The sequence below is a fragment of the Scardinius erythrophthalmus genome, assembly GCF_964197995.2.
Source record: "Scardinius erythrophthalmus genome assembly, chromosome: 21".
NCBI lineage: Eukaryota > Metazoa > Chordata > Actinopteri > Cypriniformes > Leuciscidae > Scardinius > Scardinius erythrophthalmus.
This window is the reverse complement of record NC_138241.1, coordinates 260001-277435: the sequence shown is the minus strand read 5'-3', so window position 1 is coordinate 277435 and position 17435 is coordinate 260001. Positions and strand designations below refer to the sequence as shown.

At 43.5% G+C, this 17435-nt stretch overlaps 1 protein-coding gene across 3 annotated transcripts in view; it reads left to right on the top strand.

Moving 5' to 3' along the window:
* ppp1r21 (protein phosphatase 1, regulatory subunit 21) overlaps positions 1 to 17435 on the top strand; it is an 86516-nt gene that overhangs the window by 67074 nt on the left and 2007 nt on the right. For 2 of the 3 annotated variants that reach the window (XM_081351529.1, XM_081351527.1), the window contains 4 exons: positions 2733 to 2768; positions 2938 to 3054; positions 4983 to 5081; positions 5164 to 5292. In XM_081351529.1, coding sequence (XP_081207655.1) covers positions 2733 to 2768; positions 2938 to 3054; positions 4983 to 5081; positions 5164 to 5292 — 381 coding nt within the window. The remainder of the gene's footprint in view (positions 1 to 2732; positions 2769 to 2937; positions 3055 to 4982; positions 5082 to 5163; positions 5293 to 17435) is intronic. The other variant, XM_081351528.1, reaches the window with a different exon arrangement.

Sequence of the window (17435 nt, the reverse complement as noted above, 5' to 3'; positions counted from 1 at the left end):
TTATAATATTTCCAAGTGGCATCATATATATTGAGAATAATAGAGGGCCCAACACAGATCCCTGCGGCACTCCATAGTTTACTGGAGTTATGATCGATTTTTCTCCATTTAAATAGACAAAATGGTAGCGGTCAGATAAGTATGATCTGAACCAGCTTAATGCTTGTCCTTGAACACCAGTATAATTTTGTAGTCGATCTAAGAGTATTGTGTGATCTATAGTGTCGAACGCAAGACTAAGATCAAGTAAAACTAGTATTGAGAATACAGCCTTGGTCAGAAGCTAAAAGTAAATCATTTGTGATTTTAACGAGCGCAGTTTCTGTGCTATGGTGCGGCCTGAACCCAGACTGAAACTTTTCATAGGTGTCATTTTCTTGCAAGAAAGAGCCTAGTTGGGCAGACACAACTTTTTGTTCTATAGTTGTAAAGCACTGTAATTGTTCTTGCGGGGTGATAATTGAGGCTGAATAATAAGGCGCGATTGAACGTTTACAATTGTGGTTCTGATATTTTCTATTTTCTCAGTGAAGAAGTTCATGAAATCATTACTACTAAACTGTAACGGGATATTTTGTTCGGGTGATGTCTGTTTATTTGTTAGTCTAGCCACAGTGTTAAATAAAAACCTTGGATTATTTTGGTTATTTTCTATTAGCTTGCGGAGGTGCTCAGCCCTGGCCGCTTTTAGGGCCTTTTTATAACGTGACATACTGTCTTTCCATGCGATTCTAAAGACCTCTAAATTAGTTTGTTTCCATTTATGCTCTAAAATACGGGTTTCTCTCTTTAGAACACGCGTAGTATTGTTGTACCATGGTGCTTTAATTTTCTCTCTGACCTTTTTTAATCTAATGGGTGCAACAATATCCAGTGTTCCAGAGAGAATGGTGCTCATAGTGCTAGTTAATTCCTCAAGTTCATCTATTTGTTTGGGTTCACTGAGCAGCTGAGACAGATTAGATAAGCAATTTGAGAAATTATCTATGGTGGATGGAAGGATTGTTCTGCCTAATCGATAACGCGGCGCAGCATGATATATTACAGCAGTACGTAATATGCAAGTTACCATATAATGGTCAGTGACATCATCACTTTGTGGAATGATATCTACATCGGTTGGATCGGTTCCATATGATATAATTAAATCGAGTGTATGATTAAGACGATGAGTTGGTCCGGTGACGTTTTGCTTGACCCCAAAAGAATTTAATAAATCTGTAAACGCAGCCCCTAACGTATCATTTTGATTATCTACGTGTATGTTAAAATATCCAACAATTAATGCTTTATCGACATTGACCAATAGATCTGAGAGAAAATCTGCAAACTCTTTTAGGAAATCAGCGTAAGGCCCAGGCGGTCTATATACGGTAGCCAAGGCTAGAGATAATAGGGATGTTTTTCGAACATCTAAGAGCGTAACATTTAGTACAAGTACTTCAAAAGAAATAAACTTATAGCCCGTTTTCTGAGTAACATTGAGAATATCTCTATAGATTGTTGCAACACCGCCGCCACGACCATTCAGACGGGGCTCGTGCTTATAGGAGTATCCTGCTGGAGTAGACTCATTTAGACCGAAATAATCATTTGGTTTAAGCCAGGTTTCAGTAAGGCAAAGTACATCAAAGCTATCATCTGTGACTATTTCATTTACAATAACTGCCTTAGGTGTGAGTGATCTAATGATTAGAAGACCTAGCTTTAGAAACTGTTTTTGTTTACTAATAGCAACATTTTCTGTTTTAATAACAATTAGATTTTTCCTAGATCCTGCAGTAGATTTATTATTTGATCTCACTAAACGAGGAATAGACACAGTTTCTATGCAATGTTCTACACTAGTATTTATATCAGTTAAATTGGTGCAGCAGAGACTATGATTTGGACTTTTGGTAACTAGTCATCTAACAGTATTTAACATTTTGGAGATGTTATCCGACAGAAGATCCACTCCGAATCTGTTTGGGTGTAAGCCATCGGCACGGAAAAGCCTAGGACGCTCCCAAAACAGATTCCAATTATTTACAAAGAGCAGTTTCTGCTCAGTGCACCATGACATTAACCATTCATTTAGCGCGAATAGTCTACTAAACTTTTCATGACCTAGTCGGTACGTGGGAAGCGGTCCTGACACAATAATCGTTGTTTCGGGCGATGTGCTGCGTACCGTATCGATCAGATTCCTGAAGTCTTTCTTCAGAACCTCCGTCTGGCGCAGCCTGATGTCGTTCACTCCCGTGTGCAGGACCACAGTTCCGACGCGCTCGTCACTGTTCAGAATCTCGGGAATGCGATTTTTAACACCATTTTAAAAATGCTAAATGGCTTACTTGTGTGATGCACAGACATGATGCGTGAGAGTTGAGTAGCGTTCAGGCGTGCGGCTCAGGGATTCACAGGAACTGCATCAGCAGGTTCACATGTTTGCAAAGCTCTGGAAACACTGATTGTTTTAAATGTATTTGTCATACAGTGTCAAGTCTACCATTTCTTTGTTGCTGCAGGTCTCAAAAATTAGTAGGTCTCAATTAATTAAAAAAATTTTTTTTACTGTACATTATAACTCTAAACTGAATTTTGTTTTTATACATTTTTGTTATATATATATATATATATATTTATATATATATATATTGGATAAAAATATATTATTGGGTGTAAAACTAAAAATATTATTGACGTTTTGTTGCAGCTGTAATATTTTTATCATCTGTCTCTATTATCAGGTCGGCATTTTAACCATCACGTCCTGCAGCGAAAGTGTATGTATTTATGTTTTACTTTCTTAAATAACCATATCTGCATATTCAGATTCATACATCATATTCTATATCAGGATCATCTCTCCAGCCTATTTAAAACCATGGTGCTAAATGAAGCCGCTCATGTCATGTTGTTGATGATGATGATGATGTTGTTTGTGTGCCATAGGCTGCAGATCAGGAATCTCGTGAGCATCTGATCAAAACTCATTACATGAGCCGCGTTTCAGATCTGACTTCTCAACTGCAGATCTGTGACAGCAAAGCCGTCCACTTCCACGCTGAGGTCAGTACTCAACACACCACATTACTCAATGCACCCCAGTACTCAGTGCACCCCAGTACTCAACACACCCCAGTACTCAACGCACCCCAGTACTCAACACACCACAGTACTCAGTGCACCCCAGTACTCAGTGCACCCCAGTACTCAGTGCACCCCAGTACTCAGTGCACCCCAGTACTCAGTGCACCCCAGTACTCAGTGCACCCCAGTACTCAGTGCACCCCAGTACTCAACACACCCCAGTATACCCCAATACTCAACACACCCCAGTACTCAACACACCCCAGTACTCAACACACCCCAGTACTCAACACACCCCAGTACTCAACGCACCCCAGTATACCCCAATACTCAACACACCCCAGTACTCAACACACCCCAGTACTCAACACACCCCAGTACACCCAGTACTCAACGCACCCCAGTACTCAACGCACCCCAGTACACCCCAGTACTCAACACACCCCAGTACTCAACACACCCCAGTACTCAACACACCACAGTACTCAACACACCCCAGTACACCCAGTACTCAACGCACCCCAGTACTCAACACACCCCAGTACACCCCAATACTCAACGCACCTCAGTACTCAACACACCCCAGTACACCCCAGTACTCAACACACCCCAGTACTCAACACACCCCAGTACTCAACGCACCCCAGTACACCCCAATACTCAACACGCTCAGTACTCAACACGCTCAGTACTCAACACACTACAGTACTCAACACACTACAGTACTCAACACGCTCAATACTCAACACACTACAGTACTCAACACGCTCAGTACTCAACACTCTCAGTACTCAACACACTACAGTACTCAACACGCTCAGTACTCAACACTCTCAGTACTCAACACACTACAGTACTCAACACGCTCAATACTCAACACGCTCAGTATTCAACACACTACAGTACTCGACACACTACAGTACTCAACACACTACATTACTAAACACACCACAGTACTCAACACTCTCAGTGCTCAACGCACTAAAGCACTCAACACCCTACAGTGCTCAACACACTACAGTACTCAACACACAACAGTACTCAACACACTCAGTACTCAACACTCTCAGTACTCAACACTCTCAGTACTCAACACACTACAGTACTCAACACGCTCAGTACTCAACACACTACAGTACTCAACACGCTCAATACTCAACACGCTCAGTACTCAACACGCTCAGCACTCAACACACTACAGTACTCAACACACTACATTACTCAACACACCACAGTACTCAACACTCACAGTACTCAACACACCACAGTACTCAACACACCACAGTCCTCAACACGCTCAGTCCTCAACGCTCTCAGTCCTCAACGCCCATATAATTTAAGGAGTTTTTAAAAAAGTGGGTTGTGTTAAAAGCTGCATACGGTGGCCATGCTGAAACATCGACCCGGTGAGTGAACGGCACTATGAACGTGACTTCACGAGACTAATGATGAGCAGGAAACATAGAGAAAATCAAATTCAGCACTTTTATTTCAAACATGCATTCTTTTTATTTAATTCATGTAAAGTTACGTCTTTATTGAGACAGGACTTGGTGGATTACGTTACTCCCTGAGTTCGTCTCTATTTTTTTAGCGCCAAGTTTAAATTACATAAGCATTTATGTAACATATCATATGTGTGCTTATCTCATTTGTGCATTATTGCCTGTTATATTAAATAAAGTTTATAATTAAGGGATGCGAGTTATTTTACATTTGAACGCCGTTGTTGACTCGTCTCCCGTCAGACGCTGTGGTTTAATGGCGGTCTTGCGTGCAATTCTCAAAACGGTGAATCTGATATTACAAAACCGATACCAATAATGGGAAAATGCTTAAATATCTGGAAAAATATCAGAAAAACTCAGAAATTACATTACATTGCATGTCATTGTTTTCTCTCTCAGTGCCGAGCTGTTGCCAAACGTCTCACCATTGCAGAAAAATCACGTGAGACTTTGACTGAGGAACTGAAGCTGGCTAATCAGAACATCACTCGCCTACAGGTACTAGCAGACATGCTTGGCTAAGTCAGTCCTTCTGAAGTCTGTGGTTTTGGTGACGTGTCTCTTTTGGTGTGTTGATCAGGATGAGCTCAGCACCACGAAGAGGAGCTATGAAGATCAGCTGAGCATGATGAGCGACCACCTGTGCAGCATGAACGACACGCTCAGCAAGCAGCGCGACGAGATTGACACGCTCAAGCTAGCCTCCAAGGTCAGACTCCTCATGCTTCAGATGTTTGTTACAAAGTGATAATGAACACAGTGTTGAGTAAGTGTTGATCAGACTCAGTGTTGATCAGACTCAGTGATGATCAGACTCAGTGTTGATCAGACTCAGTGTTGTTCAGATTCAGTGATGATCAGACTCAGTGTTGATCAGACTCAGTGTTGTTCAGACTCAGTGATGATCAGACTCAGTGATGATCAGACTCAGTGATGATCAGACTCAGTGTTGTTCAGACTCAGTGATGATCAGACTCAGTGATGATCAGACTCAGTGTTGTTCAGACTCTGTGATGATCAGACTCAGTGATGATCAGACTCAGTGATGATCAGACTCAGTGTTGATCAGACTCAGTGTTGTTCAGACTCAGTGATGTTCAGACTCTGTGATGTTCAGACTCTGTGATGATCAGACTCAGTGATGATCAGACTCTGTGTTGTTCAGACTCTGTGTTGTTCAGACTCGGTGTTGTTCAGACTCAGTGATGATCAGACTCAGTGATGATCAGACTCATTGATGATCAGACTCGGTGTTGTTCAGACTCAGTGATGATCAGACTCAGTGATGATCAGACTCTGTGTTGTTCAGACTCGGTGTTGTTCAGACTCAGTGATGATCAGACTCTGTTGTTCAGACTCGGTGTTGATCAGACTCAGTGATGATCAGACTCAGTGTTGATCAGACTCTGTGTTGTTCAGACTCGGTGTTGATCAGACTCAGTGATGTTCAGACTCAGTGTTGATCAGACTCGGTGTTGATCAGACTCGGTGTTGATCAGACTCGGTGTTGATCAGACTCTGTGTTGATCAGACTCGGTGTTGTTCAGACTCAGTGATGATCAGACTCAGTGATGATCAGACTCAGTGTTGATCAGACTCAGTGATTTTCAGACTCAGTGATGTTCAGACTCAATGATCAGACTCAGTGATGTTCAGACTCTGTGTTGTTCAGACTCAGTGTTGTTCAGACTCAGTGTTGTTCAGACTCAGTGATGATCGACTCAGTGTTGATCAGACTCTGTTGTTCAGACTCAGTGTTGTTCAGACTCAGTGATGATCAGACTCAGTGTTGATCAGACTCAGTGTTGTTCAGACTCAGTGATGATCAGACTCAGTGTTGATCAGACTCAGTGTTGATCAGACTCTGTGTTGTTCAGACTCAGTGTTGTTCAGACTCAGTGATGATCAGACTCAGTGTTGTTCAGACTCAGTGATGTTCAGACTCAGTGATGATCAGACTCAGTGATGATCAGACTCTGTGTTGTTCAGACTCGGTGTTGATCAGACTCAGTGATGATCAGACTCTGTGTTGATCAGACTCGGTGTTGATCTGACTCGGTGTTGATCAGACTCAGTGTTGATCAGACTCTGTGTTGTTCAGACTCAATGATGATCAGACTCAGTGATGATCAGACTCAGTGTTGATCAGACTCACTGTTGATCAGACTCAGTGATGATCAGACTCCGTGTTGATCAGACCCTGTGTTGTTCAGATTCAGTGATGATCAGACTCAGTGTTGATCAGACTCAGTGTTGTTCAGACTCAGTGATGATCAGACTCAGTGATGATCAGACTCAGTGATGATCAGACTCAGTGATGATCAGACTCAGTGTTTTTCAGACTCAGTGATGATCAGACTCAGTGATGATCAGACTCAGTGTTGATCAGACTCAGTGTTGTTCAGACTCAGTGATGTTCAGACTCAGTGATGATCAGACTCAGTGTTGTTCAGACTCAGTGATGTTCAGACTCAGTGATGATCAGACTCAGTGATGATCAGACTCTGTGTTGTTCAGACTCGGTGTTGTTCAGACTCGGTGTTGTTCAGACTCAGTGATGATCAGACTCAGTGATGATCAGACTCGGTGTTGTTCAGACTCAGTGATGATCAGACTCAGTGATGATCAGACTCAGTGTTGTTCAGACTCAGTGATGATCAGACTCTGTGTTGTTCAGACTCAGTGATTTTCAGACTCAGTGATGTTCAGACTCAATGATCAGACTCAGTGTTCAGACTCAGTGATGATCAGACTCAGTGATGATCAGACTCTGTGTTGTTCAGACTCGGTGTTGTTCAGACTCAGTGATGATCAGACTCTGTTGTTCAGACTCGGTGTTGATCAGACTCAGTGATGTTCAGACTCAGTGATGTTCAGACTCAATGATCAGACTCAGTGATGTTCAGACTCAGTGTTGATCAGACTCTGTGTTGTTCAGACTCAGTGTTGTTCAGACTCAGTGATGATCAGACTCAGTGTTGATCAGACTCAGTGTTGTTCAGACTCAGTGATGATCAGACTCAGTGTTGATCAGACTCAGTGTTGATCAGACTCTGTGTTGTTCAGACTCATTGTTGTTCAGACTCAGTGATGATCAGACTCAGTGTTGTTCAGACTCAGTGATGTTCAGACTCAGTGATGATCAGACTCAGTGATGATCAGACTCTGTGTTGTTCAGACTCGGTGTTGATCAGACTCAGTGATGATCAGACTCTGTGTTGATCAGACTCGGTGTTGATCAGACTCGGTGTTGATCAGACTCGGTGTTGATCAGACTCAGTGTTGATCAGACTCTGTGTTGTTCAGACTCAATGATGATCAGACTCAGTGATGATCAGACTCAGTGTTGATCAGACTCACTGTTGATCAGACTCAGTGATGATCAGACTCAGTGTTGATCAGACTCAGTGTTGTTCAGATTCAGTGATGATCAGACTCAGTGTTGATCAGACTCAGTGTTGTTCAGACTCAGTGATGATCAGACTCAGTGATGATCAGACTCAATGATGATCAGACTCAGTGTTGTTCAGACTCAGTGATGATCAGACTCAGTGATGATCAGACTCAGTGTTGTTCAGACTCAGTGATGATCAGACTCAGTGTTGATCAGACTCAGTGTTGTTCAGACTCAGTGATGTTCAGACTCTGTGATGTTCAGACTCTGTGATGATCAGACTCAGTGATGTTCAGACTCAGTGATGATCAGACTCAGTGTTGTTCAGACTCAGTGATGTTCAGACTCAGTGATGATCAGACTCAGTGATGATCAGACTCTGTGTTGTTCAGACTCGGTGTTGTTCAGACTCGGTGTTGTTCAGACTCAGTGATGATCAGACTCAGTGATGATCAGACTCGGTGTTGTTCAGACTCAGTGATGATCAGACTCAGTGTTGATCAGACTCACTGTTGATCAGACTCAGTGATGATCAGACTCCGTGTTGATCAGACCCTGTGTTGTTCAGATTCAGTGATGATCAGACTCAGTGTTGATCAGACTCAGTGTTGTTCAGACTCAGTGATGATCAGACTCAGTGATGATCAGACTCAGTGATGATCAGACTCAGTGATGATCAGACTCAGTGTTTTTCAGACTCAGTGATGATCAGACTCAGTGATGATCAGACTCAGTGTTGATCAGACTCAGTGTTGTTCAGACTCAGTGATGTTCAGACTCAGTGATGATCAGACTCAGTGTTGTTCAGACTCAGTGATGTTCAGACTCAGTGATGATCAGACTCAGTGATGATCAGACTCTGTGTTGTTCAGACTCGGTGTTGTTCAGACTCGGTGTTGTTCAGACTCAGTGATGATCAGACTCAGTGATGATCAGACTCGGTGTTGTTCAGACTCAGTGATGATCAGACTCAGTGATGATCAGACTCAGTGTTGTTCAGACTCAGTGATGATCAGACTCTGTGTTGTTCAGACTCAGTGATTTTCAGACTCAGTGATGTTCAGACTCAATGATCAGACTCAGTGTTCAGACTCAGTGATGATCAGACTCAGTGATGATCAGACTCTGTGTTGTTCAGACTCGGTGTTGTTCAGACTCAGTGATGATCAGACTCTGTTGTTCAGACTCGGTGTTGATCAGACTCAGTGATGTTCAGACTCAGTGATGTTCAGACTCAATGATCAGACTCAGTGATGTTCAGACTCAGTGTTGATCAGACTCTGTGTTGTTCAGACTCAGTGTTGTTCAGACTCAGTGATGATCAGACTCAGTGTTGATCAGACTCAGTGTTGTTCAGACTCAGTGATGATCAGACTCAGTGTTGATCAGACTCAGTGTTGATCAGACTCTGTGTTGTTCAGACTCATTGTTGTTCAGACTCAGTGATGATCAGACTCAGTGTTGTTCAGACTCAGTGATGTTCAGACTCAGTGATGATCAGACTCAGTGATGATCAGACTCTGTGTTGTTCAGACTCGGTGTTGATCAGACTCAGTGATGATCAGACTCTGTGTTGATCAGACTCGGTGTTGATCAGACTCGGTGTTGATCAGACTCGGTGTTGATCAGACTCAGTGTTGATCAGACTCTGTGTTGTTCAGACTCAATGATGATCAGACTCAGTGATGATCAGACTCAGTGTTGATCAGACTCACTGTTGATCAGACTCAGTGATGATCAGACTCAGTGTTGATCAGACTCAGTGTTGTTCAGATTCAGTGATGATCAGACTCAGTGTTGATCAGACTCAGTGTTGTTCAGACTCAGTGATGATCAGACTCAGTGATGATCAGACTCAATGATGATCAGACTCAGTGTTGTTCAGACTCAGTGATGATCAGACTCAGTGATGATCAGACTCAGTGTTGTTCAGACTCAGTGATGATCAGACTCAGTGTTGATCAGACTCAGTGTTGTTCAGACTCAGTGATGTTCAGACTCTGTGATGTTCAGACTCTGTGATGATCAGACTCAGTGATGATCAGACTCTGTGTTGTTCAGACTCTGTGTTGTTCAGACTCGGTGTTGTTCAGACTCAGTGATGATCAGACTCAGTGATGATCAGACTCATTGATGATCAGACTCGGTGTTGTTCAGACTCAGTGATGATCAGACTCAGTGATGATCAGACTCTGTGTTGTTCAGACTCGGTGTTGTTCAGACTCAGTGATGATCAGACTCTGTTGTTCAGACTCGGTGTTGATCAGACTCAGTGATGATCAGACTCAGTGTTGATCAGACTCTGTGTTGTTCAGACTCGGTGTTGATCAGACTCAGTGATGTTCAGACTCAGTGTTGATCAGACTCGGTGTTGATCAGACTCGGTGTTGATCAGACTCGGTGTTGATCAGACTCTGTGTTGATCAGACTCGGTGTTGTTCAGACTCAGTGATGATCAGACTCAGTGATGATCAGACTCAGTGTTGATCAGACTCAGTGATTTTCAGACTCAGTGATGTTCAGACTCAATGATCAGACTCAGTGATGTTCAGACTCTGTGTTGTTCAGACTCAGTGTTGTTCAGACTCAGTGTTGTTCAGACTCAGTGATGATCGACTCAGTGTTGATCAGACTCTGTTGTTCAGACTCAGTGTTGTTCAGACTCAGTGATGATCAGACTCAGTGTTGATCAGACTCAGTGTTGTTCAGACTCAGTGATGATCAGACTCAGTGTTGATCAGACTCAGTGTTGATCAGACTCTGTGTTGTTCAGACTCAGTGTTGTTCAGACTCAGTGATGATCAGACTCAGTGTTGTTCAGACTCAGTGATGTTCAGACTCAGTGATGATCAGACTCAGTGATGATCAGACTCTGTGTTGTTCAGACTCGGTGTTGATCAGACTCAGTGATGATCAGACTCTGTGTTGATCAGACTCTGTGTTGATCAGACTCGGTGTTGATCTGACTCGGTGTTGATCAGACTCAGTGTTGATCAGACTCTGTGTTGTTCAGACTCAATGATGATCAGACTCAGTGATGATCAGACTCAGTGTTGATCAGACTCACTGTTGATCAGACTCAGTGATGATCAGACTCCGTGTTGATCAGACCCTGTGTTGTTCAGATTCAGTGATGATCAGACTCAGTGTTGATCAGACTCAGTGTTGTTCAGACTCAGTGATGATCAGACTCAGTGATGATCAGACTCAGTGATGATCAGACTCAGTGTTTTTCAGACTCAGTGATGATCAGACTCAGTGATGATCAGACTCAGTGTTGATCAGACTCAGTGTTGTTCAGACTCAGTGATGTTCAGACTCAGTGATGATCAGACTCAGTGTTGTTCAGACTCAGTGATGTTCAGACTCAGTGATGATCAGACTCAGTGATGATCAGACTCTGTGTTGTTCAGACTCTGTGTTGTTCAGACTCGGTGTTGTTCAGACTCAGTGATGATCAGACTCAGTGATGATCAGACTCGGTGTTGTTCAGACTCAGTGATGATCAGACTCAGTGATGATCAGACTCAGTGTTGTTCAGACTCAGTGATGATCAGACTCTGTGTTGTTCAGACTCAGTGATTTTCAGACTCAGTGATGTTCAGACTCAATGATCAGACTCAGTGTTCAGACTCAGTGATGATCAGACTCAGTGATGATCAGACTCTGTGTTGTTCAGACTCGGTGTTGTTCAGACTCAGTGATGATCAGACTCTGTTGTTCAGACTCGGTGTTGATCAGACTCAGTGATGTTCAGACTCAGTGATGTTCAGACTCAATGATCAGACTCAGTGATGTTCAGACTCAGTGTTGATCAGACTCTGTGTTGTTCAGACTCAGTGTTGTTCAGACTCAGTGATGATCAGACTCAGTGTTGATCAGACTCAGTGTTGTTCAGACTCAGTGATGATCAGACTCAGTGTTGATCAGACTCAGTGTTGATCAGACTCTGTGTTGTTCAGACTCATTGTTGTTCAGACTCAGTGATGATCAGACTCAGTGTTGTTCAGACTCAGTGATGTTCAGACTCAGTGATGATCAGACTCAGTGATGATCAGACTCTGTGTTGTTCAGACTCGGTGTTGATCAGACTCAGTGATGATCAGACTCTGTGTTGATCAGACTCTGTGTTGATCAGACTCGGTGTTGATCAGACTCGGTGTTGATCAGACTCGGTGTTGATCAGACTCAGTGTTGATCAGACTCTGTGTTGTTCAGACTCAATGATGATCAGACTCAGTGATGATCAGACTCAGTGTTGATCAGACTCACTGTTGATCAGACTCAGTGATGATCAGACTCAGTGTTGATCAGACTCAGTGTTGTTCAGATTCAGTGATGATCAGACTCAGTGTTGATCAGACTCAGTGTTGTTCAGACTCAGTGATGATCAGACTCAGTGATGATCAGACTCAATGATGATCAGACTCAGTGTTGTTCAGACTCAGTGATGATCAGACTCAGTGATGATCAGACTCAGTGTTGATCAGACTCTGTGTTGTTCAGACTCAGTGATGTTCAGACTCAGTGATGATCAGACTCAGTGTTGTTCAGACTCAGTGATGTTCAGACTCAGTGATGATCAGACTCAGTGATGATCAGACTCAGTGATGATCAGACTCTGTGTTGTTCAGACTCAGTGTTGTTCAGACTCGGTGTTGTTCAGACTCAGTGATGATCAGACTCAGTGATGATCAGACTCGGTGTTGTTCAGACTCAGTGATGATCAGACTCAGTGATGATCAGACTCAGTGTTGTTCAGACTCAGTGATGATCAGACTCTGTGTTGTTCAGACTCAGTGATTTTCAGACTCAGTGATGTTCAGACTCAATGATCAGACTCAGTGTTGTTCAGACTCAGTGATGATCAGACTCAGTGATGATCAGACTCTGTGTTGTTCAGACTCGGTGTTCAGACTCAGTGATGATCAGACTCTGTTGTTTAGACTCAGTGATGATCAGACTCAGTGTTGTTCAGACTCAGTGATGATCAGACTCTGTGTTGTTCAGACTCAGTGATTTTCAGACTCAGTGATGTTCAGACTCAATGATCAGACTCAGTGTTGTTCAGACTCAGTGATGATCAGACTCAGTTTTGATCAGACTCTGTGTTGTTCAGACTCGGTGTTGATCAGACTCAGTGATGTTCAGACTCAGTGTTGATCAGACTCGGTGTTGATCAGACTCGGTGTTGATCAGACTCGGTGTTGTTCAGACTCAGTGATGATCAGACTCAGTGATGATCAGACTCAGTGTTGATCAGACTCAGTGATTTTCAGACTCAGTGATGTTCAGACTCAATGATGATCAGACTCAGTGTTGATCAGACTCAGTGTTGATCAGACTCAATGATGATCAGACTCAGTGTTGATCAGACTCAGTTATGTTCAGACTCAATGATGATCAGACTCAGTGTTGATCAGACTCAGTGTTGTTCAGACTCAGTGATGATCAGACTCAGTGATGATCAGACTCAGTGTTGATCAGACTCAGTGTTGATCAGACTCAGTGATGTTCAGACTCAGTGATGATCAGACTCAGTGTTGATCAGACTCAGTGTTGTTCAGACTCAGTGATGATCAGACTCAGTGATGATCAGACTCAGTGTTCAGACTCAGTGTTGTTCAGACTCAGTGATGATCAGACTCAGTGATGATCAGACTCAGTGTTGATCAGACTCAGTGATTTTCAGACTCAGTGATGTTCAGACTCAATGATCAGACTCAGTGATGTTCAGACTCAATGATCAGACTCAGTGATGTTCAGACTCAATGATCAGACTCAGTGATGTTCAGACTCAGTGTTGATCAGACTCTGTGTTGATCAGACTCTGTGTTGATCAGACTCGGTGTTGATCAGACTCGGTGTTGATCAGACTCAGTGTTGATCAGACTCTGTGTTGTTCAGACTCGATGATCAGACTCAGTGTTGATCAGACTCTGTGTTGTTCAGACTCAGTGATGATCAGACTCAGTGATGTTCAGACTCAATGATCAGACTCAGTGATGATCAGACTCAGTGATGTTCAGACTCAGTGATGATCAGACTCAGTGATGATCAGACTCTGTGTTGTTCAGACTCGGTGTTGATCAGACTCAGTGATGATCAGACTCTGTGTTGTTCAGACTCGGTGTTAATCAGACTCGGTGTTGATCAGACTCGGTGTTGATCAGACTCTGTGTTGATCAGACTCACTGTTGATCAGACTCACTGTTGATCAGACTCAGTGTTGATCAGACTCTGTGTTGTTCAGACTCAGTGATGATCAGACTCACTGTTGATCAGACTCGGTGTTGATCAGACTCAGTGATGATCAGACTCACTGTTGATCAGACTCTGTGTTGATCAGACTCACTGTTGATCAGACTCACTGTTGATCAGACTCAGTGTTGATCAGAGTCTGTGTTGTTCAGACTCAGTGATGTTCAGACTCAATGATCAGACTCAGTGTTGTTCAGACTCGGTGTTGATCAGACTCTGTGTTCAGACTCAGTGATGATCAGACTCAGTGTTGATCAGACTCAGTGATTTTCAGACTCAGTGATGTTCAGACTCAATGATCAGACTCAGTGTTGATCAGACTCTGTGTTGTTCAGACTCAGTGTTGATCAGACTCAGTGTTTATCAGACTCTGTGTTGATCAGACTCAGTGTTGATCAGAGTCAGTGTTTATCAGACTCAGTGTTGTTCAGACTCAGTGTTGATCAGACTCAGTGTTGATCAGACTCTGTGTTGATCAGACTCTGTGTTGATCAGACTCTGTGTTGATCAGACTCTGTGTTGATCAGACTCTGTGTTGATCAGACTCGGTGTTGATCAGACTCGGTGTTGATCAGACTCGGTGTTGATCAGACTCTGTGTTGATCAGACTCGGTGTTGTTCAGACTCGGTGTTGTTCAGACTCGGTGTTGATCAGACTCGGTGTTGATCAGACTCAGTGTTGGTCAGACTCAGTGTTGTTCAGACTCGATGTTGTTCAGACTCGGTGTTGTTCAGACTCGGTGTTGTTCAGACTCGGTGTTGTTCAGACTCGGTGTTGTTCAGACTCGATGTTGTTCAGACTCGGTGTTGTTCAGACTCGGTGTTGTTCAGACTCGGTGTTGTTCAGACTCGGTGTTCAGACTCGATGTTGTTCAGACTCGGTGTTGTTCAGACTCGGTGTTGTTCAGACTCGGTGTTGTTCAGACTCGGTGTTGTTCAGACTCGATGTTGTTCAGACTCGGTGTTGTTCAGACTCGGTGTTGTTCAGACTCGGTGTTGTTCAGACTCGGTGTTGTTCAGACTCAGTGATGATCAGACTCAGTGATGATCAGACTCAGTGATGTTCAGACTCTGTGTTGTTCAGACTCGGTGTTGATCAGACTCAGTGTTGTTCAGACTCAGTGTTGTTCAGACTCGATGTTGTTCAGACTCGGTGTTGTTCAGACTCGGTGTTGTTCAGACTCGGTGTTGTTCAGACTCGGTGTTGTTCAGACTCGGTGTTGTTCAGACTCGATGTTGTTCAGACTCGGTGTTGTTCAGACTCGGTGTTGATCAGACTCGGTGTTGTTCAGACTCGGTGTTGTTCAGACTCGGTGTTGTTCAGACTCGGTGTTGTTCAGACTCGGTGTTGTTCAGACTCGGTGTTGTTCAGACTCGGTGTTGTTCAGACTCGGTGTTGTTCAGACTCGGTGTTGTTCAGACTCGGTGTTGTTCAGACTCGGTGTTGTTCAGACTCGATGTTGTTCAGACTCGGTGTTGTTCAGACTCAGTGATGATCAGACTCAGTGTTGATCAGACTCAGTGATTTTCAGACTCAGTGATGTTCAGACTCAATGATCAGACTCAGTGTTGATCAGACTCTGTGTTGTTCAGACTCAGTGTTGATCAGACTCAGTGTTTATCAGACTCTGTGTTGATCAGACTCAGTGTTGATCAGACTCAGTGTTTATCAGACTCAGTGTTGATCAGACTCTGTGTTGATCAGACTCTGTGTTGATCAGACTCTGTGTTGATCAGACTCGGTGTTGATCAGACTCGGTGTTGATCAGACTCGGTGTTGATCAGACTCTGTGTTGATCAGACTCGGTGTTGTTCAGACTCGGTGTTGTTCAGACTCGGTGTTGATCAGACTCGGTGTTGATCAGACTCAGTGTTGGTCAGACTCAGTGTTGTTCAGACTCGATGTTGTTCAGACTCGGTGTTGTTCAGACTCGGTGTTGTTCAGACTCGGTGTTGTTCAGACTCGGTGTTGTTCAGACTCGGTGTTGTTCAGACTCGGTGTTGTTCAGACTCGATGTTGTTCAGACTCGGTGTTGTTCAGACTCGGTGTTGTTCAGACTCGGTGTTGTTCAGACTCGGTGTTGTTCAGACTCGGTGTTGTTCAGACTCGGTGTTGTTCAGACTCGATGTTGTTCAGACTCGGTGTTGTTCAGACTCGGTGTTGTTCAGACTCGGTGTTGTTCAGACTCGGTGTTGTTCAGACTCGATGTTGTTCAGACTCGGTGTTGTTCAGACTCGGTGTTGTTCAGACTCGGTGTTGTTCAGACTCGGTGTTGTTCAGACTCAGTGATGATCAGACTCAGTGATGATCAGACTCAGTGATGTTCAGACTCGGTGTTGATCAGACTCAGTGTTGGTCAGACTCAGTGTTGTTCAGACTCGATGTTGTTCAGACTCGGTGTTGTTCAGACTCGGTGTTGTTCAGACTCGGTGTTGTTCAGACTCGGTGTTGTTCAGACTCGGTGTTGATCAGACTCGGTGTTGTTCAGACTCGGTGTTGTTCAGACTCGGTGTTGTTCAGACTCGGTGTTGTTCAGACTCGGTGTTGTTCAGACTCGATGTTGTTCAGACTCGGTGTTGTTCAGACTCGGTGATGATCAGACTCAGTGATTTTCAGACTCAGTGATGTTCAGACTCAGTGATGTTCAGACTCAGTGATTTTCAGACTCTGTGTTGTTCAGACTCGGTGATGATCAGACTCAGTGATTTTCAGACTCAGTGTTGTTCAGACTCTGTGATGATCAGACTCAGTGATTTTCAGACTCAGTGATGTTCAGACTCAGTGATGATCAGACTCAGTGATTTTCAGAGTCAGTGATGTTCAGACTCGGTGTTGTTCAGACTCGGTGATGATCAGACTCAGTGATTTTCAGACTCAGTGATGTTCAGACTCTTATGCAAAGAGTTCATTTCATCCATAAAGCAGCTCTTTAGGAAACAGTGATGGGCGATTCCACAGTTTAGGGCTAACTGCAAGGACAACAGCCTGCAAAAATCAATCTTCATGGAGAAAGCCATTGTCCTCAGGTTAACATCCTGAGAAAACCTGGGGTACAGCTGTGTGAAAGGCAGGATAAATCTGGCAATGGTAAACTAGTAAACTTTGATCAAAGTTGAGTTGATGTCAAATTTAACGTATGTAACATGGACGGAAAAACAATGTAAGTTCAAGCAGAAAGTGTACTTAATCTAATTCA